The sequence below is a fragment of the Eupeodes corollae genome, chromosome 1 (genome assembly GCF_945859685.1).
Source record: "Eupeodes corollae chromosome 1, idEupCoro1.1, whole genome shotgun sequence".
In the NCBI taxonomy this organism is placed as follows: domain Eukaryota; kingdom Metazoa; phylum Arthropoda; class Insecta; order Diptera; family Syrphidae; genus Eupeodes; species Eupeodes corollae.
This window is the reverse complement of record NC_079147.1, coordinates 167,530,276-167,554,952: the sequence shown is the minus strand read 5'-3', so window position 1 is coordinate 167,554,952 and position 24,677 is coordinate 167,530,276. Positions and strand designations below refer to the sequence as shown.

General features: G+C 33.9%; 1 protein-coding gene across 1 annotated transcript in view; it reads right to left on the bottom strand.

The window, feature by feature from the left end:
- The window catches only part of LOC129938704 (prolyl hydroxylase EGLN2), a 42,343-nt gene that overhangs the window by 4,030 nt on the left and 13,636 nt on the right, over positions 1–24,677 (bottom strand). The window contains exons 2-4 of the mRNA XM_056046400.1: positions 4,943–5,087; positions 4,751–4,876; positions 2,119–2,199 (exon numbers count right to left, since the gene is read on the bottom strand). Coding sequence (XP_055902375.1) covers positions 2,119–2,199; positions 4,751–4,876; positions 4,943–5,087 — 352 coding nt within the window. The remainder of the gene's footprint in view (positions 1–2,118; positions 2,200–4,750; positions 4,877–4,942; positions 5,088–24,677) is intronic.

Sequence of the window (24,677 nt, the reverse complement as noted above, 5' to 3'; positions counted from 1 at the left end):
CGAGCGGATATACCTTTATTGCAAAAGACATTTCCTGGCCGCGTTTATTCATGTCGTGGTGACATCAACAGGCCACAAAGATCATGCAATTTGACACCGCTGGACTTTTTTGTGTGGGGCATTGCGCAGAATGAACAATTTTAGTTCAGAATAAAACGTAGAGCTTTAATACAAAAATATATGTGGAGGTGTGGTATCTACCCACTTTTATTGTTTTAGCGAATTAAAACATAAAATATGAATTGGAGTGTAAATTACACTGGTCAAAAAGGTTATGTAGCTGGTAATCAAATAATATTTTTTATAAGGTTCTGGATGGCTTTAGTTCAAATTCGAATTAAAAATCAATTTATCAGATAAAGTTTTTGAGATACAGCAGTCGAAAAGTAGTTTTTTTTAATCAATTAAAATTTAAATTGCAAAATGTTAAAACTGCTATAAATATTGGAAAATGTATAAATATAGTTAAAGAAGTAAACACAAGGTATGTCAAGCATTCACAGAGATTATTCTCTTGTATGGCGCCCAATTATAGGAATGTAAGGTCTCACACGGTTGCGAAACTTTAACACACTAAAAGAATGATTACATACGTCTGTAATTTTTAATTTCAACGATAAAAATATATCTAACAACGAAACTCTTTTGTACGATTTTATTTTAAAGATAGCCGAAAAATATAGTGAAGAACAGTTAGCTGAAGCTTTCGGATCCTTATTCGGGACAACATATAGTAGGCTGAACCATAATATCGAAGATAGAAACTAATTGGGCGACTCGATCAAGAAAAATGTGATTGCTTCGGAAGAAAATACTAAATTTGAATTTTATGTCACACGGACCCAATCATTGAATTGTAGTATTTTCAATTTAGCGGAAAAACAAGACTTAATCCATTCTGTCGAAAGATATCCAACTAAAAGGAAAAAAAGGAACAAGTACTAACTAGACTAATTCAGATGCATATTGACCACAACCTGGAGAACAGAGCCCTGCTGCACCACTTTTAATCGCATAACGACATAACGCTATAACTATAACGGCTAGCGAGGAGGACCTAGGTTTTACCAGGCTCTAGGACAATAACTTGGAAAATGCCATCATCGCCGAGTGAAACAGAACAAATTCACTGTTGGTTACGAGGGTGACCTTTAGCTCATCTTTGATTCACTAAAGACAAAAACGTCAGGAGGTGTCGATATCATATAGAACATTGTACTACGACATTTACCTCAAGAAGGTATGGACATTTACGCTACTCTGTTGAACAACGCGCTGAATAATGCATATTATTTGGTGAGTTGGAAGATAGTTGTTGTGCAACCTCTCCCTAACAAGGAAAAGCTCAACTCCAATCTGGATAATCTTCGGCCGATAAGCTTTTTTCCCGAGTATCAGTAAGGTATTCGAGAAAGTTATAAATAGAGATCTGTCCAAGTGGGCTGAGGACAACAAAATCATCAGTTCGGAACATAACACTATTCATGTCGCGTCTAAGCTTGTTTTTGATATCCAGTGGAACAAAACTAAAAGGCAATGGACGGGTGCTTGTCTAGTGACTTGGAAAAATAATTCGATAGCGAATAGTTAAAGGGCCTTGGTATAAAAACATGTTTAATGGTACGCAATTTGTTGTCAAAAGTGGCAATGTATCTTCTATCATAATCTTTCATAATAAAAAAAGTCTTCAACGGGGAGCGGCCAACTCTCCGATTTTGTTCAGCATTTATACCAGCGATCTGATCTGGTAGTCTAACACACGTAATTACGTACGCCGACGATATAAATGCCTTTATAACGGTACTTTTGCAGCATGACTTCCAGACAAGATTCAGAAATATTGCGATGACTGGAAGTTGAAAATCAAAATCAAAAACCATACTTTCCGTTGTATGGGGCTTCAAGGATACGAGAAAGAACTGGGCAAATTTAGTGATGGTGGAACCAAATTGACAGCCTCTTACGAATAAAATTTAAGTAATGTAAGTAAGTAAGTAACACATTTATACAGTCTAGGTATTTGTAACCTCGTTAAACATTTTTTTTTGAGGTTCTGAAACTTTTTATCAAATGACTAAAATTGAGGTGAACATATTTTTATTCCGTATTTTATTTTACCTTGGTTCTTTCTCTTATTGTGTAATTTCCTAATTTTCCATTATTTTGCATTGCGTTGGCGCGGGTAATGAGAGCGTCAATCTGGAATTTAAAAAAATGTTATGATTTAAGTATATTTATATTTATATTTAAAAGTGTGTATGTATCAACATATAACAAATATATTAAGTATTTGCATTTTACGAAACATGATTCCGCTCAATGAACTATAATCAATTAACAATTTTCAACACTATGTATCTATGTCTATGTATTTTAAGCCTCTTCATAAAAAAAAAACTTTATAAACTTTATGTTAAATAATTTTTTTTTTAATAAATCCCTGGGAAAACCCGAAATTAAAAACATTTAAATTTTAACTACAGCTCACTGATTTGATATGGTAATCTAAATTTAAAATATGAAGCTATGTATCGCATATACTCTGATTTTATTATTAAAAGCGACGACTAAGCTATGGTGCACTCCGGCGTAAACGTATTTTACTAATTTTACTGAATTTTAATTAAAATAAATAACATAAAAGTCGAAAAGATCGTTAGTCAGCAGATAACAGCATTCTTGGAAACAGGGAATTTAATTACACCGACGCAATCTGGCTTTAGACCGAAACACAGCTGTACGACTGCGCTTCTTAAGATAAGCGACGACATACGACAACAAATCTATAATAATAAAGTCACAACTCTGGTTCTCCTTGATTTCTCTAAGGCGTTCGACACTGTTTCACATACAATTCTTCTAAAAAAACTGAATTCTTTCTTCTTCTTTAAAAACTCAGCCTTAACCCTCATAGCACAGTATCTAAGCCATTGAACTCAAGTTGTTTTTGCTAACTCTAGGCTGTCGGATTTCCTCCCTACCCCTAATGGTGTGCCCCAGGGATCGATTTTGGGACCACTCTTATTCACACTTTTCAATAATGACCTTAAATCTGTACTCAGGCATTGCAAAATTCATATATATGCTGACGACGTCCAAATTCATTTGAGCTACAAAATCGGCATGGTTGAAGACGCAACTGCCAGAATAAACGAAGATTTGATGCGTATAAACCAGTGGTCCATGGAGAATCATCTTAAACTTAACCCTAAGAAATGTCAGGCAATCGTCATCAGTAACACTGCAATAGATACTTCTTATTTCCCTAGTATTGAACTTGAGGGGAAAACGTTAAGCTACGTTAGAACAGTTAAGAATCTTGGGATTGTTTTTAACCAGAAACTTACATAGGACGATCACTTGACTTGTGCCGTTGGTCGAATATATGCTGCTTTGCGGGTTTTATACATATCTCCCAGTTGTCTTCCAGTTTCAACAAAAATGACTATAGCAAAACCTTTTGTCCTACCAATACTTTTCTATGGCAGTCCCATTTTCTGTGCCCTTGACAGCACTAATAAACGAAAACTTCAAGTCGCGTTTAATAATGTTGTTCGCTTTATTTATGACTTGGGACGGTTCGATCATGTTTCGATGCAAGCAAGTAGTGTTTTCAACATGAAACAGAAATTCAAAACAACAGTTGTTTGTACACGCTGTTGCCCTATGGAACTCCTTGCCTGCTAACCTGAGAGGGATACACAGCATCACTCGTTTTGAGAACTCTTTAAAGAACTTATACAAATGCTAAAAATGTTTCCAAAATAAAAATCACTTTGTCTTAGAATTTAAAAATGTATGTTATTTAATTTTTCATCATGACCATTTATCTAAAAACAACTTTTCTCTTAACTTCCAGCAAATTGTAAATTAAGCATACTTATTTGATTCCTCTTTTAATTTGATTAAATTTAAATCTGAACATAATAAGTATTGAAAATAAGACTCTATGTTTTAAAATGCTTAACGATAATAAATAAATACCAATACAAATACAAATACAAGTCTTTTTCTAAGAATAATAATTTCCAAAGCAAAATATCTAACAAAAAGTCACAAGTTACTTTTTATCTATTTATTCTAAGAAGAAGCTATTATGGTAATATTTTTTCATTCAGTTTTAAAAACTCATCATCATTTAATTTTTTTTTAGTACTTAACTTTCTGCTATCTATTTTGTGTTGTTGTTTAAATGATGATTAGTGGGACATCGTAAACATGGGTGATTTTCTGTGAAATATCTTTGTTTACAAGTACTTTACTAGATTACAAAAATAAAAATTCAATCAGGTATGAATCATTAATTGTATGGATATTAACAATTCGGTTGATTAAATTCCTTATTTAATGACAACTTCAACTGCTTTTAAAACTTGTTAATGTACATACATATGTACAAATGCATGTTGGGAGGTGATTATACAACATACTGAAACTTCACTCATACCATACGAAGTGAGGGAATGATATCACAAATGTAAATCTTTTTATGATCAATAACAGAGAATTTTTGTATGAGTTAGAGTTGTATGAATTAAAAACAAATATGGTGTACGTGCCGATAACGCACTAAGCTATTTTTCTCACATAGTGATTACAGTTTGTTTTTTTTTTTGTTTTGTTATAAGATAAAGAATTAAACATTATTTGTATTTACAATAGGTGTTGCATTTTATATACTTTTAACTTATTTTTTAACGATGCAAATGTTTTGAAACGGTAAGAATTTTAAACTTAATTGGTGACTTACTTGATTAATGAGATATCCAACATTCACAGAGTGCGGTTCAACACCTGTTACCCATGTTATTTTATCACCTCTTATTGTTCGTAAATCTTGTCCAGCCATCTGGTTCGATGACACTAGTTGACCATCCTGCATAAAATCAAAGTAATATGTAATCCTAGTCCGACGACTCAAACAAAATATAATAAAACTCACCTTGAAAACTCCAGCATCGTACATGCCATGGACTTCGTTTAGTATTCTTAAACCTTTTTCCCTTCCAAGGAAATCATCAACAACCGATAGTCCGTATGTATTCATATCATTGATTATATTCCGGCATAGTTCTTCGTTCCGTTCACTGCAAAAAAATAAGTATTTTTTTTTAATACTTTACTGTATTTCAGTTAGAGTTAAATAATTTATTTTGTTTAGTCACGATTCCAATTGTAGGTAAGCTTAAGTATAAAGACCTAATTATGAATAATAGTTTTTTTGTAGGATTTATAGTTTAATTAGTAAGTTAGTGCAATTGAAATTGATATGCTCATAGGGAGTTGTTTAATTTGTAGTTCTGTGATTTTTTAAAAAACAGTGGTTTAAAAAAATTGTCTAATAAATCACTTATCCCGCTGTTTTATTTAAAATGAAAGGAAAAATTGCAGTCGTTTAAAGACTGTGAGATGTTAATATGTTAACATTAGTCTACAAATTAAATGTTAGGCATATATTTGAACAGAGATAAAGGTAGGGATGCTAACTAATTTTCTAATTCGGCAAGCAACTTTATTTATTTTTTAATTTTGTTTAGCTTTTTTAACTTCAACTTGTTACTTTAGTGACAATCACAAGGACGGATATTACGGTTGAATTGTTTGAGAAGAGGAATGCAACTAGCTATTAAACTAGAGCATTGTTTATGAAAGCAGCGATTAAATAATAACCGACATGGAAACTTACGACCGCGACAGTACTCAAGAGATACGAACGTTTCAGTAATGCAACGTTCACCTCCCATCTTTAGAGCTCTCTTCTGAATTCTGCCCAAGAGACTCAAGTGGGTTATTGAAGAACCTACCCAGATATGGGAATATGGGACGAAAACAGTCGGAGAAAACCTAAACACTTAGCAGCATTTTTGGAAACCTAAACGATGTCGAATATTTGATCACTCTACAACAAGTGATTTGTGATGCACATACCTAGAACTGAAAGCTATTTAGTCTCCTCGTTGAAAGTACTACCTATGGATATTGGCATTGGGGGAGGTTTAAGCTTTTGCGATAGCATTGAGTTTTCAAAGCATTGAATTCTACACGGTTTTTGATTACTTATTGGACGGACAATGCTGTTAAGATCAGAATTTAAAGAACAAGGATGTGAATCTAAAAACAAATATGAAAAGCTGATGGTATTGTAATTAGCGAAACAATTAAGTGGGTTAGAAGTTTCAGACAAAATATAATTCATACAAATAAGGAAGAGAGTAGGAGAAAAAACGGAGCTTTGGGGTACACCAGCGTTTATCTTGAGGATATCAAATTTAAGAATGTTCAATACTACTTGAATTGAAAGGTCTGAAAGATAATTACTAACCCAACGAAGAAGAGATTGATCAATATCAAAAGAACGCATTTTCGATAAGAGACCTTGGTGCCAAACTCTTTCAAATGATTTGAAATATCAATTCCAAGTGCAATTATCTTACTTTATCCAAAACGATGTACAAATGTGTTTCACTGTTCAGCGAGATTAACCGAAGCTGATAATTGATCAGCGTTTTTATGATTTTGGAAAGAAGGGACGTATGTAAGTACAATTGGACAATAGTAAGAGGGTAAGGATTTTTTTTAGGAACAGGCTGTTTTAAGTTGATTAAATGATGTTGCTTTGTAATGTTTCAAATCAAAGTTAAGTTCACAAACAGAACATTTATTTGTGTAATTGCCAAATCAACTTAAGTTTTCTTAGCGTTCACTAAAAAAAAACTGTTTTACCATTTGGAATCTTTTTTTGGGAATTTGTGTTTCAATTTTTATACCACATGAATTTTGAGGCATTTTTCTAAGCTCCATAAAACCAGTTTGAGTCCTTTACGAAACGTAATAGACTGATTATTTTAATATGATTGAGATCGTTAAGATCGTTATAGAAGAATTTTCCTAGGTAAGTCTTGTGGTTTTGAGTTAGATCAGGGCATGTACAGAGGAGGTGAAGAACTCAATAAAACGAAGTTACTTCCTTCATGTTTAACAGTGACATGCAAGTTCTCTATTTAGAACTGCGCATTTTGCTTTTCCTAAACAATTTGCATTCCGCCAGACTCAAATAAGTTAGTTTAAATTTTCTAACAAAAAAAGAAATCAAAGGAAAAAAAAAAAAATTTGCCAACATCTTCCCATCTTGAATATTAAAAGTAAATAATTACTTATTTTCATATGAGTGTACGGTCAATTTTGGAAGAAATGACATAATAGTTAACTTTATACACAGACGGATTCTATAGGAATAATAGTTCTACCTTCGCAGTCATCGAACAGAAAGCAAACAACGAAGAAACCATCCTTTTTAAGGCATTTTCCATATTCTGCAGGTAGTTACCCAGCCGAGGTCACAGCATTGATAAAAGCTCTTTCTACAACACAGGCCTGGACTTAAAAAGCATTGTTCCATACCGACAGTTTAAGGTCATGTTGGAATTAAAGGAAACGGGGCGAAAGAACTGTCAAATATAGTTCAAATCATTCGAAAAGTTTTTGATAAAAATAAAAATAAAGAGCTCGAAACAAACGTTCTTCGAAAACATCACTTAAATCATCTCCGAAATCCTTACAACAAAACTCTAACCGGAAAAGAATGCATAACTTTATTCCGTATTAGAGTAGGAAAAACAGTCATCACTATGTTTTACTAACGACCTCCCAGAACAATGCGAATATTGTCAAGAGATCCTATCAGTTTGGGACATATTTGCCGATTATCCAATTTCTCACCAAACTAAAGACACTTATCTTTTATCACTTTTTATAAATCAAATCTAAGACCAATCTTTAACATTCCCCCAACATCTATGGTTTTGTTGCCCTGATGGAAATAAATTAATTTTTGTAAGTTATTTTAAACTAAAATGTATTTTTGCATTAAACTCTCCATGGCTAGATTAATATTAAACATTTTTTGAAATGCTATTAAAGAAATTATTATCAAACTGTCGACCTGTATTCAAATTTCTTTTTACCTTTGTTCGGTTTTGAAGAATTGTGAAGCGTTTTTAGGATCAGCTGGATATTTAAAAAAAGGTCTATGCTCCGAAGCTATCATTTTGTTATGTTTTTTTCTTTTTTAACAATTCACTTGACTTAAGAGAATTTAGATATGTACATATATTATAATTAAAAGCCCTTGAAATAGGTCAATAACTTAAGATTGTTTTTAACACGTTTCTATCAATTCTTCAAACACTGTTTTCAAAAATAATATAAAATGAAAAACAAGCACACACACTGGAATCCAATAAAATGTACCGTGGGCAGTGATATTTGTTTTGGCTTTGTTTATATTTTGATGCCAGAACAATGCACCCTTTCGCTAACGTCGCACAATTCAAAATAGAGTCGTATTTCAAAAACATGTGGATAATATTATAAACTGAGAGAAGGAATACACTTAACAGAACGGAACTCTCAATCTCAATTCTCAAGTCTCAACGAATCGAAATCAGCTGGGGTTTTGCTGTCGGTTTCGATATCAGAGGTAAGGTATAACTATATTCCTGAGATGTTTGATTTCAAGCCACAATATTAAAGAGAGTGAAACAATTATTTGTTCAGCGGTCGGAATGGGAACTATGACTACATCAGACGAAGTATGAGGAAAAAGAGATTAGAGTAACGAGAACGAGAACGACAACAAACCAAGCAGAAGCGACTAAACAATAAATACATACACACGGTTTGGAGCAGTGGAGCTTCCATCGGTACCATGCGAACGAGCACGTAGCACTAAAATGAGTCTCACATCCGTATGTTTGGCCAGCCGCAGTCATACATCAAAAACAGAGACACTCGGCTTCAGCTCTCTGCCAGCCAGAGCCTACAGTTACAGTTAGGTGATGACAGACATCGTTGACAAACAGCGCGCGGCGAGGGCGAGCAATTACAACAAGCTGGCGGTCGGTGGATGGCAACTCGGTTCTTTGGCCAGCTTCTTTTTTTTCAAGGAAACTCGACGACGAGTGGTGGTGACCTTGAGGATGTGTAATTTTGTTTTACTACAGTGCGCACGTTTTATACATAATTTGTGTTTTTTTATATGAGACACGCAACGCATAATTTTTTCAAAAAGTCGAAATGATGTATTAAGAAAGAGTGTACCTATTCCTCCCTTGTAAATTGTAATGAACTGAGTGAATTGATTGATGTAATACAGATACAGTTGCGTTCAAAAAAAAATACCACTGAAGTGTAACTTTTAATATTTTGAAAATGTTTGTGGGATTAATGATTTGTAGAAAGATGAAAAGAAAATTGTGTTGCTTGGTAGAATAAGTTCAACGACCTCAACCACAAATCAGTATACAAAATTATTTAAAAAAAGAGGCTGGGATGCGACCCACACTGATAACTTCCCATCCCGTCTGTCGATTTGTCTTGCTTAAAAGTTTGTAGGCTTTCGTATTGGGTTAAAATAGTTGTCAGTTGAATTTTTCTTAAACATTTTAAAATTACCAACAAAAATATATAAAGAAACAGTTTAGTTTGAAAATCTAGTTTTGTTAAATAGATTTTTAGTCAAAAAACAAATTTTTACCAATTTTAGTAGCATTTCTTAAATTTTTACAAATTGTATGAATGAAATCAATTTGAGAGATATCAAGAACCGAACATCAATTTTTACCAAATGTGCGTAGTATTTTTTGGCGATTTTATTTATTTCTACAAAAAGGAGGACTTTTCGACTTTTATTACTGAATATCGAAAACAATATTTTCTGTGAAATAAAATAAGTTTGAAGTCAATATTTTTAATTTTTGAAAAGCTATTTGAGTTGAAAGTAAATTTTTACCAAGTTTTAGTACTGTTTTTTTTTAGAGTATTATATTTTGTAAAAAAACTGTCAATTTGATTTTTTTCAAATTTTTTTCGAATGTTGAAAACAATATTTTTTATAAGATAAAATTAGTTCGAAGCTAATACTTTAAATTTTTGAAAAGATATTTGAGTCGAAAATAAATTTTTACCAACTTTTGTTAATTTGTTTTGAAAATTTCGATTTTTTTCAACATTTTTTCAGAATGTTGAAAACAATATTTCTTATAAGATAAAATTATTTTGAAGCCCAAATTTCAAGCTTTCGAAAAGATATTTGAATCGATATTCAATTTTTACCAACTTTGAGTAATGTTTTTTTAGATTTTTATTTTTTATAAAAAAAAAACTGTCAATTCGAATTTTCTCTAAATTTTATCAGATTTCAAAAACATTATTCTTCGTTGCATAAAATTGTTTTGGAGATAAAATGATATTTAAGTAGTAAATTTAATTCAAGTCTCTAGCGTTTTTGGTTCGTAAGATATTTAGGGTTAACCAAAATGTTCACCTTTTTTCAAACTGCTATGGTAAAAAAACCACCCACGCAATTTTTTTTAGAGCCTTTCTGCATCTTTCTGCCTTATTATCTGTATAACAAAATTTATTTGAAGTTGAAATCTCTTCTGGCGAAAAAAACGTCTCGAACGTACGGACGTACGAACGTACGTACACACGCACGCATAGACATCTTTCTAAAAATCTTTTATTTGGACTCTAGGGACCTTGAAACGTCGAGAAATGTCAAAATTTTCAATTTGACAAATCGGACCCATTACAATAACTTCCTATGGGAAGTTAAAAAACCTAAGGAATGCTTCAAATAATTTTAAAACGGTAAGAAGAAGCAAATATTCAGATTTGTAGAAAAAAACCTTGAATAAGAGATCGTCAATTTAATATTATGTTCTGAGAAAAAAGAAGCATTTTTATTCCATTACAACAAACTGAAGTTACCTATAAATTCCTGAAACTTGTCTCCAGTTCCATCTTATTTTTTTGACGAACATAATAGTGTTTTGAGTGTTTTTTCTTTCAAAATTGATTATCTAGCAAATCAACTTTTTGATGAGAATTTGATTTGGATGCATTTCAAGAATATATCCTAAAAACATCAAAAGTGATATTTTCGTCAAACTAATGGCTCTAATAGAAAAACAAATCTATTAATTTAATATGAAAGTATTGAATCTTCCAAGAACTGAAGGCAGAATGGATTCTGCCACGTGTATTTTGTAAGTGCCACACCATAGTTTCTTCCCATTTTTGTTTTACTTTATTTTTTATTTTAAATATTTAGAGACATTTTATACCTAAACCTTAACACCTATTATTTTAATTCAGTATGAGATGGCCAACATCTATCTGATTGGTTTCTTGCCTTAGTAGGATTGAAACAAGGTTGCAATCTCAGCCCTTCAGCTTTCTGCCTTTATATCGAAGATCTAATAAAAGACATGTCGTGTGGCATAAAAATTGATGAGTTCCGGATTAAAGTTCTGATGTACGCAGACGATCTTGTCATGTTAGCCGAATCGCCTGAATCTCTTCAGTTAATGATCAACAAATCAAAAACAATGGTGTTTCGGAGAGGATCAGGGCGATTGGCTGCAAACGAGTAATGGTATTGTGGAGCGGACCAAGTTGAAACTGTGAGGGAATACCAATACTTGGGTTACACTGTGACGAGGAAATTAAACCTAGAAAAACACCTATTAAAAAAAACTTTCTTCATCCAAAAATGCGATTGGGACCGTGTGGAAAAATGTGTATGGTAACAAGGACCTAGCATTTAGTGCAAATACAAAGTTTTTCTCGCAACGTCCGAATCAATAATGCTGTATGCTGCGGAATCATGGGGCTGGAATCAGTCTGAAACCACTGAAAAACTCCTGAGGTTCTTTCTAAAGAGGCAGTTCCGACTACCCGACACAACATCTAACTACATGCTTCTCATTGAAACCGTTTTATCACCCTTACATCTCTCATCGCTTAAACTGCACTTCAACTACATTACCAAGTTAATGTATAGCCACGTGGATAAAATTGCAAGAAAGATTGCTGTTTCGATTATAAAGTCGCAAGGCTCATGGTTTCAGGAATGGAAAAATTTAGCCGACTCTTGTGAACTCTCTTTCAACCTAACTTTAGATAATTTACAAGAATGGAAGCCATATCTTAACAGTCTACTCAAAAAGCTCCACTCCACTAGTTCACTACATAGGGAATTCTACCCCCTACTTCAGCACAATTTAGGAGAATCCAATTACTTCAAGGACACCCTTAACTTGAAATAATATCATTGATTTTGAGGGCTAGAGGTGAACTTTTACCTCTCAATTTCATTCCACATCGCAATGACCTATTACTAAGCTGTTCCTTATGCAACACCAACGAAAGAGAAAACGTACTGCATTTCATCGCAAGGTGCCCGATTCTAGCAGAAATTCGGCGACAAATATGGCAGAAAAGTTATATGGAACAAGCGAAACTCATTGAAATTCTAAATGGAACAGATTGGAAAAAACTATCTCAATATTTAAAAATAGCACTTAACTATAGAAGACAGATAATAACAGAAGACTTTTAATATAACATTGTATATGAAGCTCCATAAAACAGCAAAAATTGGAAATTTTATTAATTAAGACTATCATCTGGCTGACGGCCCTGCCGCCCATGCCACTAAAGATTGAAATTTAAATTTAAATTGTTTTTTTTTTTTTTTGTAAATATTATTATGAATGAATAAATCTAATCTAATCTAATCTAATCTTGTTTTAATTCAAGAAATAAATATATTTCTTTTTTAAATTTTTAAGTTTTGTTGACTTCCTTTCAATAAAAATATTAAATATTAAAAGATTCATTCAAAACAGTTATTTTTAAGAATTTGTCTTCTAACATCAACTGCAATCAACACGTCAGTCAACTGAAAATGATAGTAATAGTGGACTCCCGGTGATTGCGTCGGAAGAAAATACGTCAATATCTGGAAAATTCTTCATATTAAATTTTGTTTAATTTTCCTAGGAAAAAAGATCAAAATTATCTAGCAATCTATCTCTCTTTTTTGACTTTTTGCAACTATGTGTTGTAGCATTTATAGAAATGAGAATATATTATTTTTGAAAAAAGCTACGTTTCAACACCGTTTCTAACATTTCGGCATGAAATGCAGCGAAAACCATCTTAACTATTGTATCTTAGATCTTAAATAGGGCACATTTAATAATATGTACGAACGTGCCAATGTATCAATAAAGTCTATTTAAAAATATTTTCTATAATTAAAAGTTTAGAAAATAATCTGTAAAAAAATTTAAAAGCCAAAAAGTCAAATGTAAAAACAATGATATTTTTGATAAGTTTATAGCTCAAGAACCAGAAGAGATATCGCCTTCAAATACATTTTGTTATATAGATAATAATGCAGGAAGATTCAGAAAGGGCTCTCAAGAAAATTGCGAGGGTGGTATTTTTTTTTTCACTTCAGAATTTCAGAAAGTAGTAAGCTTATAGCAAGCGTCAAACTACGATCAGAGGCTCATCATAAGTGCATGTGTTAGTTGTTAGTAAAAAATAATACAAATATAGCCTAACACGCACAAAATACAAAACAAAATTAGCATTTAACTATTACAGAACAAAAAATTACGATAGTGGAGCACTGGATCTAAATAATGATTTTAATCCCACCTTATTTAAATTTAAATCTATCGATGAACAGTTTAAGTTATATAAAATGATCATTCGACTTAAAGCTTCATTCTTCCTATAGTTAGTTCTATGGAAGTCAATATGTATAAAATCAAATGTTCGCAGGTGATGAGTTTCGTCCCGGTAATTCAAATGTACACAAGAAAGCAAATAAGGTGCATCAATTTCACCATTAAAGAGTTGATGAAAAAATAGTAAGTCATTATTAACACGCCTTTGATGGAGAGATTGCATTTGAAGAAGTAGAATACGATGTTCATAGGGAGGCAGATCATAGGGATCTTCCCAAGGAAGACCTTTTAGGGCAAAGCGAATGAAATTATGTTGAATTGATTCAATACGTTTTCTATGAATTTCGTAATAGGGAGTCCATACCTGCGAAGCATATTCAAGATGAGGACGAACATGGTAATTATACAAAAGGGTAACATAGGGATCATTGAACTCCTTTGCCCAGTGTTTTATAAAACCAAGAATAGACTTTGCCTTATTAACAATAAAATTAATGTGATGTGTAAACTCTAAGTTGGAACAGAAATGTACACCTAAATCTTTAAATGTGGGGACACGACAGAGTTTTTGTTGTGATATACAGTAGTCAAATACGTTACTGATTAGTTTTTTAGTGAAAGGTATAGTCTGACATTTTAAAGGGTTGGTAAAAGGCTATTTTTCCCACACCAAAATGTGAAACTATCGATGTCGGCTTGTAAAAGAATACGATCATGGTTGGACTTTATTATTTTGAAAATCTTCATATCGTCAGCAAAAAAGAGAAGTTCACTTGAGCGTAGACATGACGATACATCGTTAATAGACAGGATGAACAGAAAAGGCCCAAGATGGCTTCCCTGGGGAACACCAGATTGAGCAACAAAAGGTTCAGAATGAAAAATGGTTTAGTAACGGTTGATCTTTTTTTCACAAAACCATGTTGCTGTTCGCAAATGATATTTTTTCTAAAATATGCTACGCTTTCACAAACACCATGTTCAAATACTTTAGGAATGCAAGAAAGCTTTGCAATGGGCCTATAGTTGCTTATATCCGACTTGTTACCTTTCTTGAAAATGGTGTTAGAAATGACTTCTTCCATATACTGGGAAATTTGCCTGTTTTTAGAGAAAGTTTGAATAAAAACGTAAGGGGTTCAACTAAAGCATTGCTACAGGCTGAGCAGTCATCATTCAACGCAGATAAATGATCAAGGACCGTACTCTGTAGCACAGGTATGCGACTACAGCTAGTTTGCAAAAAAATGTGAAGATTATGAAAATATACTTCATCAACTTCTTGAGGGCTATTAACAAATGACTCACGGAAATTCGTTGCGAAAGCGTTACAGATATCAAAAGTGTTATCTAACGAAAGGTTCTTGTAAGTGAAGTTAACTGGAAAGCCATTTGATTTTTTCTTTGAGTTTACAAAATTCCAAAATTTTTTAGGATTCTCTTTCAAAGAGGTGCCCATATCAGTTACATAACAAGTATATAACAATTTAAAAAGAGATTTAAATTGGTTAAAGAGTTCAACATAAGAAGAGAAGTTGACTGGAGACAGAGTTTTGAGATACGTTTTCCATGCCTTATTTCTTTTGTTACGCAGTAAACGCAATTCTTTCGTGTACCAAGGATGGCTAAAGTTTGTATTTCTTGATTTCTTTATCGGTACAAATTTTTTTTCAAAACAACAATTAAGGATCCTATAAAAAGTTGAAACTGCTTCGTCAATGTTAGAAAATGCTAGTGTATCAGCAATTCCAGAAATGGTTAAATCTTCAGACAACTGCAGGAAATTGGCTCTTTTGAAATCAAAATTATATAAGCAATCAAAAGAATTACTGTGATTAGTAAGGTGATTACTTAAGTTAAAAAAAATGTCCAAAGGCGGTGATATTTGTCAATATTAGTAATTCCTGATCTAGATTCTAGAACAAGAGTACTAATAGCGTCAGAAGAAAAGACTAAATCGAGAATTCGATTTTTTGCGTTTTTAATACAGCTTATTTGCTGTAAGTCAGTAAGAAGGACTTTATCGAGAAGAGATAGTTCCATTTGTGAAGAAGAAGGAGAGGCTTCAAGGCAGGGTTCATCTTCGGATGGAATCCAGTCAATGTGTGGTAAATTAAAATCACCTAGAAGTAAGATATTCGTGTCAGAGCTGGACAAATTTATAAGATAGTCTAATGCCAAGGAGAGATCGTTATAAACAGACTCCAAACTTTTTGGAGGAATGTAAACGTTCAAAATGAAAAAAGTCTTAGTCTGTGCCATTATCTTTACACATACCAGTTCAATTGATAATACAAATGGAAAAGATACCGAAGAAGAGAAATATGTATTTTTTACCGCTATGAGAACACCTAAATCCTTTGCATTATTAACATGGCGATCGTTTCTGTAAACTTCGAACTCTTGACTAAAAAGTTCTGTGTCGGAAAAGCTTGAATTAAGCCACGTTTCTGTCAAAACGAATACGTCGTGTGGAAATGATTGGGAGTTAAGAAAAATGTCAGTAGTCTTTACCATAGCAGTTTAAAAAAGAGGCTGGGATGCGACCCACACTGATAACTTCCCATCCCGTCTGTCGATTTGTCTTGCTTAAAAGTTTGTCTATATGTACTAGTATCAATTTTACCAAATTTGCGTACTATTTTTTGTAGATTTTATTTTTTATGAAAAAACGGACTGTTGGATTTTTATATAAAAATCATTGAATATTGAAAACAATATTTTCTGTAAAATAAATAAGTTTGAAACCAATATCTAAACTTTTTGAAAAGATATTTGAGTCAAAAATCAATTTTTACCAACTTTTGTTAAATTTTTTTATGTTTTTAATTTTTTGTACAAAAACTATCAATTCGATTTTTTTCAAAATTTTACTGAATGTTAACAACAATATTTTTTGAAAGATAAATGTAGAAAAAAGACAATATCTACAATTTTTGAAAAGATATTTGAGTCGAAAATCAATTTTTACCAACTTTTATAATTTTTTTTAGGTTTTTATTTTTTGTAAATAAACTGTCAATTCGATTTTTCTCAAAATTTTACCGAATGTTGAAAACAATATTTCTTATCAGAAAAAATTAGTTTGAAGCCAATATTTCAAAGTTTTGAAAAGATATTTGAGTCGAAAATGAATTTTTACCAACTTTTAGTTTTTTTTTTAGGTTTTTATTTTTTGTAAAAAAACTGTCAATTCCATTTTTTTTCAAAATTTTATCGAATGTTAAAAACAATATTTTTTACAAGATAAAATAAGTTTTAAGCCTAAATTTCAAGTTTTTGAAAAGATATTTGAATCGACATTCAATTTTTAATAACTTTGAGTAATGTTTTTCGATTTTTCTCAAAATTTTATCAGATTTCAAAAACATTGTTCTCCGTTGCTCAAAATTGTTTTGGAGATTAAATTATATTTTAGTCGTTAAATTTTGGAGGCGACAAATTTTTTTTTCAGTTTTTTGGATTTATAAAAAAAACCGTTAAATGTTTTTTTTCAAAACATATACTTCTTTGAGATCACGTTACAGTTTATTATATAAAATTTAATTCAAGTCTCTAACGCTTTTGGTTCGTAAGATATTTAGGGTTAACCAAAATTTTCACCTTTTTTTAAACTGCTATGGTAAAAAAACCACCCACGCAATTTTCTTGAGAGCCCTTTGTGCATCTTTCTGCCTTATTATCTATATAACAAAATTTATTTGGAGTCGATATCTCTTCTGGTTCTTGAGCTATGGACAACGAAAAAACCGTCGCGAACGTATGGACGTACGGACGTACGAACGTACGTACACACGCACGCACAGACATCTTTTTAAAAATCTTTTATTTCGACTCTATTAACCTTGAAACGTCGAGAAATGTCAAAATTTTCAATTTGACAAATCGGACCCATTACAATAACTTCCTATGGGAAGTTAAAAAAGGTGGACATTTTGGTTAACCCTAAATATCTCACGAACCAATAACGCTAGAGACTTGAATTAAATTTTGTATTATATGTTGTAACCTTAACCAAACAATATATTTTTGGAGAACAATCGAATTGACAGTTTCAAAAAAACTAAAAACCTAAAAAAAATTACTCAAAGTTGGTAAGAATTGATTTTCGACTCAAATATCTTTTCAAAAATTTGAGATTATGGCTTCGATCTAATTTAAACTTATATATTGTTTTAAACATTCGGAAAAATTTGGAGAAAAACCGAATTGACACTTTAAAAAAAAAAACCTAAACAAAAACAATTAATAAAAGTTTTTAAAAATTGATTTGCGACACTTTGAGATATTGGCTTTAAACTAGTTTTATCTTTTAAAAAATATTATTGTTACCATTCGGACAAATTTGAGAAAAATCTAATCGACAGTTTAAAAAAAAATAAAAACCTAAAAAAAAAAAAAAAAAACAATACAAAATTAAAAACATTGTCTAAAAAACTTTTTTGTATTTCACAGAAAATATTGTTTTCGATATTCAGTAGTTATTTTTTTAATCCATCAGTCCGTTTTTTTCTCTTAATTGATTTCATTCATCCAATATATAAAAATTTAAAAAAGGCTACTAAAATTGGTAAAAATTTGTTGTCGACTAAAAATCTATTTAACAAAACTAGATTTTCAAACTAAACTGTTTCTTGATATGAAAAATAATGTTGGCAATTTAAATTTTTAAGAATAATTCAACTAACAACATTTTAACCCAACACGAAAACCTACAAACTTTTAAACAAGACAAATCGACAGACGGGATGTGAAGTTATCAGTGTGGGTCGCATCCCAGCCTCTTTTTTTTTTTGTAAACTTAAACAAACAATGTGTCTACTACCTATTAGCTTATTTATTTGCCTATACATATTCTCAAAAAATTTAAAACATTCCCCGAGCGAAAAGAATTTTCAAGGTGATTTTCTTCTTAATTATTGAATCCGGCCGATGATGCCGCTGCTCGCCGTTGTGTTATGGCGCATAATTCAAAATCTAAACTAATGTATGAGGTCAATGATCGGTGACTAAACATTTGAATCTAACTTGAAACTTAATTAAAAACAAAATTCTATTTAGATAATCAAATTTACTACGTCGTCGTTTTCTTCTTCGTAATTTCTTGAACAACGTACACTAACCACATAAATGAAACAACAAGCCAATAAATCCATTAATAATAATAAATAATTTTTCCTCACCGCATTCTTTCCTAACTCTTCATTGGCCTTCAAAAAGTTCATTATCATCAAAACATTTTGTTCAACACGTAAACCTGCTACCTACTTATCACTCTAAAACGTACGTGCAATTCTCACCCCTTTATTCAGTTCAACTCTATCTTAAGTCAACATAAACAAAATAAAATAAAACAAAACAAAACAAAATACAAAAAATGCCTCCATTTTCATTATGAACCAGAACACGTAGGAATATCGCTATCGGAAAATTAGCTAAAATTTAACTCCACTGAAAAGCTATCACAACTTATAAAGCGGTGCTGTGACGTACATACCTATGTATAGAGATACAGAGCACACCCTCTTAAATAGAGAGGCTTGTTTATTAGAGATTTTAGTTTATTAGAAATCCGCTCTTTTCAATGAGTTCTACTTGAATTAAAAAAGACCCAAAACATTGATCACTTTATTGAAATAATAAATATTTAAATTGAAGCGAATTCAAAAAACCACAGTTGATGTAATTTGAATGAAATCGATAAGTTTTATTGTTCGTTTTAAAATAGAAGCGTCCAAATATGCTTTATTATTAAATTAAAAAAAAAAAAAAAACAAATTACTAGAAGTATATTAAGAAACCGCTCGTTGTGTGTTTAGTGATTCATTTACGCTTAATGCAAGCTATTAACAAAAACGGACTTAAATCCATTTTTTGTTTTATTTTATGCTTAGGCTTTGTCCCGAAGGCTCACACATTAGTTTTTAACGAACAAAAAACTTTAAAAAAGACGGGTTTTTGTGATTGTTTCTAAGAGAGGAAGGACTGATATGAAAGTCAAAGGTGGTATGTGGTAAGAGCAGCATTTTTGTAATAGGTTCAAAAAGGCCAAAATTTGTATGGTATGTATGTATTAAGACTAAAAAAGGGGCCTGTCTGATGTTCTTTGGATTTGTATAAAAAGGGAAGCTTTTGTAGAAGAGTAGAAAATGAGTCTATGGTACCTGCTAAAAGCTGGTGTAGAAAAAGAATATCCACGACTTCGAGGTATTTTTGAAGGGTTTGCTTTACTTACTTTTTAAACGATTCATAATGTGGTAAGAATAGATTATTAACCTAAGGAAGACCGCAGAGTGCAAATCAAAGAAATCTGCGTTGTACAGATTTAATTTATGAGATTGAGAGTTCTGATGGGAAGACCAGACTTGGCTGGCAACAAAAATGGGCTCGAAAACTAAACTGAGTGTCAGAAATAACTCCTAGGTCGCGAATGAATGGTAGTATCGTGCTGATTGTGTGTTCGGTAAGGAAGATGTGAATGTTATGATTTGGCATATAGCCAAACTTTTGTAGCCCCAAGTCTGAAATAAGTCAAGATCATTTTGGATGGAGTAGAAATAATATTTGATATTTTCATGCCATCAACATAGATATGGATATGAATAATCAATGACATTAATAACGTCGCTGGTAGTTATGAGAAATAACAAAGGATCAAGGTGGCTCCCTTGAGGGACTAAGTTTGTCTAAATACTCGTACGATTGGAGATTGAGAACCTGAAAATAACTCCATATGGGCGATTTTCAAGGTACGATCTGAGCCATGATGTTCAAATGGTAGACATGTGTATTCAAGAGGACACAAGCGTCCACAGGTTTTTCTCAAAACCAACCTCTGTCTATCAACTCCTACTCTCACCTCCCCGTGGTGAACATTGGGTGCCTAGTACCTCAACTGGAGATTGGGTTTCAACCCCAGTGGAAAGTTGTTGGAGCAGCAAACGAGAGAGGTGGGGAGAGGTGTTTCCACTAAGGCACCTCTCCTTATCCACACGGCAGCGGACGAATTCTCGAGATGGAATCAACGGTGGCATCTACAGTTCCAGTAAGGTTGAACTACTTAGTAAATACCTTATAGGGCTTCTTCGACTTATTCGGAGCCCAGTTCTATAAGGAGCGGTTATATCCGGCTCCCCATCCTTAGAGTTATACTTAGGATCTGGCCCTCCATGTTGGGGGTTGTGCGTCGGGTGACTTCCTGGCCACGTAAAAGCTTTCATAGTTGCACCAACAAGCCTCGGATACGGACGGATTTACTGTTGACAACTAACGCAAACGAATGAAGGACAACGAACTTCGGATATGCACGTGGAATGTTAGGTCCCTTAACAGACCACGTGCGGCCAAAGAATTAGAGGCCCTAGACCGCTATTAAGCAGATATCACCGCCATCCAGGAAATACGGTGGGATATTTACTTTATTTGAATGCGGCTTCGTCATTGGAGACAGACTTAGGCAAGAAGTCTTGAGCTATAGGTGCATCAATGAGCGCCTCATGACCATACGCATCAAGGCTAAATGGATTCAGGCTCATAGATTTTGCTGCGGGGCGAAACGTCATGGTAGCCAGTACGCGTTTTCCACACATCAACATCCACAAAGGAACTTGGACTTCTCCAGATCAATCTACCGTCAACCAGATTGACCATATTGCGATCGACGCCAGACACGCTTCCAGCATTATGGATGTACGAACTTTCCGAGGAGCTAACATCGCCTCGGACCACTACCTCGTTTTAGCCAAGGTAGCACTTCGGATTTCCAGACCCAAGGCAGGGAGGTGCAGGGAGAAGGTACAACGTCGAACGGCTACAATCGCCAGAGATCGCCAAATCCTTTTCCGACGAAGTGCTGGGTTTCAAACAGCCAACAAGGAACCACTGGTTTGATGAGGAATGTCGGCAGCCAAATGCAGCCAAACAACAGGCATGCAAAGCGGCGCTGCATAAAAGGACGAGAGCTGCTCATGAGCTCTATGAGCAGAAGAGGCGAGAGCACAGATAATAAATATTTATTATCTGTGGCGAGAGGAACGCCGACTTCTCAGAAGAAAAAAGAGAGGGCATGAGAAGCGTGCGGTCGAAGAAGTTGAGAGGTTTAAAAGCAGGAATGAAGTTCGAAAGTTTTATGAACAGGTGCAACGAAATTCACAGGTACATAAACTTTGAACCGAAGGCTGCAAAGACGAAAGTGGAAACATCATAGCGGAACCGCAGACTGCAGACTGTATAACGGCGACAAACTGAATTCCGCTGTCAGGCAGGATGATCCATTCAACATAGACGACGAAAGCCAACAATCCCGTCCTCCCGACTTAGACGAAGTAAAGATTGCCATATCTAAGCTGAAGTCTAATAAAGCCGCTGGAGCGGATGGCTTGAATGCCGAGCTCTTTAAAGCAGCTGGAGATAAGTTGGTTAGGAGCATGCACCAACTTATCTGTAAGATATGGTCGGAAGAAAGCATGCCCGATGAATGGAACCTCAGTATTGTTTGACCGATCTTGAGACCCTCTAAACTGCACCAACTATAGAGGAATCAGTCCGTAATATGTGCACGTCTAAAGCCCATCGTCAACAACCTGATAGGTCATTATCAGTGTGGTTTCAGACCAGGAAAGTCCACAGTTGATCAAATATTCACATTACGGCAGATCCTGGAAAAACCCTAAGAACACCAAATCGACACCCTCCATCTTTTCATCGATTTCAAGGCCGCATATGACAGCATATACAGGGACGAGCTGTATAGAGATATTTCTAGTTTTGGCATCCCTGTCAAACTCGTCCGTTTGTGCAGGATGACCATGGAGAATTCACGCTGCTCCATAAAGGTTGGAAACAGAACCTTTCGACGTCAAAAAAAAGTTTTAGTCAAGGTGATGCTCTGTCATGTGATTTTTTTTAACATCGTGCTTGAAAGAATAGTGCAGAGCTCACACGTCAACACTAGAGGCACTATCTTTCAAAAGTCTGTCCAATTAATGGCATATGCTGATGACATTGACATAATCGGAAGAACTCAGCGTGATGACAATGGGGCTTTTATGAGTATTGAGACAGAGGCGACAAAAAAGGGTTTAACGGTTAATGAGGGCACAACAAAGTACATGCTGTTGTCTAGAAAGGACATACAACACCGACGTTTTTGTCAAAACGTCACCATCGACAGACAAACGCAGAATAACTCTTGCTAACCGCTGTTTCTTTGGACTAAGGAAGCAATTGAGTGGTAAGGTCCTCTCTCGAGGGACCAAAGTGTTGCTATATAAGATCCTTATCAAAAGCGGATGAAAGCACCTTGGGTCGCTTCGAGAGAAAAGTTCTTCGTGTGATCTGCGGTCCCGTATGCATCGAAGGGGAGTGGAGGAGAAGATGGAACGACGAGCTGTACAGCGACGTACACTTAGCCAGAAGGGTAAAAGTCCAACGACTAAGATGGCTGGGTCACGTAGAGCGCATGGAAACCAATGCTCCGGCCCGGAAAGTCTTCGAATCCACACCCACAGGACAGCGCAGTAGAGAAAGACCGCGGATCCGGTGGCGCGCACAAGTGGAAGGTGACCTCACCCAACTTGGAGCGCGAAACTGGAGACATCTAGCTAGGGACCGAGGTAGATGGAGTTTTTGTTGGGTGAGGCCCTAGTTCACACAGGACTGTAGCGCCACCTTAAGTAAGTGAGTAAGATTAGAGCCATGAAATAAAAAAAGGGTAGGAAATCTAGGGTCTAAGTTTAAGATAAATAATTTGGTGACTAATTTTATCAACAGCTTTACTTAAGTCTGTAGTGATAACGTGTACTTCATTCCCTTTTACTAATTCGTTTAGAGTTTTGGACAAAAATTCAGTAAGATTGGTTGTAGTGGACCTTCCTTTTAAGAAGCCATGTTTTTGGGAGGACAAAATAGGTCTACAATAAAAATAGAGAGAGTCGTAGACAATGCTTCAAAAATCTAGGTAATTGAACAAAGTTTGGCTATGGGCATGTAGTTCATAACATCATTTTTTGCTTTGTTCTTATGAACAGGAAAAAGAAAGGAATCGTTCTAAAGCTTTTGGAAATTGGGAAAAGAGCTTTACACAGGAAGGTAGCACACTTTTTTCATAATATTGCAGGCTAACCGTCCTGACAAGGAGAGAAATCATATTTAAGTAGACTTAATATTTTAATATCATCACTTTTAGGGTAAGGGAGGCGCAATGAGGTACCTTTTAAATAATTGAAAAAACTATAGTAATGTTCTTCAAGATGATTACTGTAATTGGCTAAAGAATGAGGCAAAGAGGCTTGTAATAGTTTTATTTTTAATGTTGAAGGGTAGCCATCGGATTTACGTTTAATGTTAATAAATTGGTAGAAGCATCTGCGATTCGTAATCAAGCTATCTTACATTTTGTCAATGTATTGCAGATATAAGTAATTAACAAAGAAATTAAAATATGCATTGAGCTTGCTGATAGTTTGAGAAGTCAACACCGGACCTGGTTTGCAAATATGTTTGACTACAAAAAACTTATGTCATTTCGAATGATTCGTGTATGGTATGGATTAAACAAGACATTGGTAAATAGACATATAGAAAAATTACGAGATAAGAGAGTATCTGCGATTTCAAACAGGTAGGCTTAGAGGGATGAATATAGCAGCAGACAAAGTGTACACTCCGTTTTTTGAACGATAATTCGACACAAATAAATTCAAAAGAAGAAACACTTCATCTTTAAACTAGACTGGCATTAAATCGACTGTGTACAGCCAAAAAGACACAGCGCCCAGAATGATCACTATCTTAACTTACACCATCAGACCAGAAAAAAAACGAATTCAGATAAAAACAGTTCTTCATCAAAAAGGTTTGGTTCGATTAATGCATAGATATCATTAGAAAGTTTTTTAGGATTAATAATTACTGACATAGTTTTTGTTCAAAGACCAAATTTCACACCCACATTACATCGCAACAGAGGAAGACCGCGGATCAGGTGTGGCGCACAGGTGGAAAGTCATCTCACCTAGGGAGAGGCCCTACTTCACACAGGACTATAGCCCCACCTTAAGTAAGTAAGTATCCGTTAGAATTAGACATAGGCAATAATTTACATAGATATTGAACTGTCTAAAATACAACGGT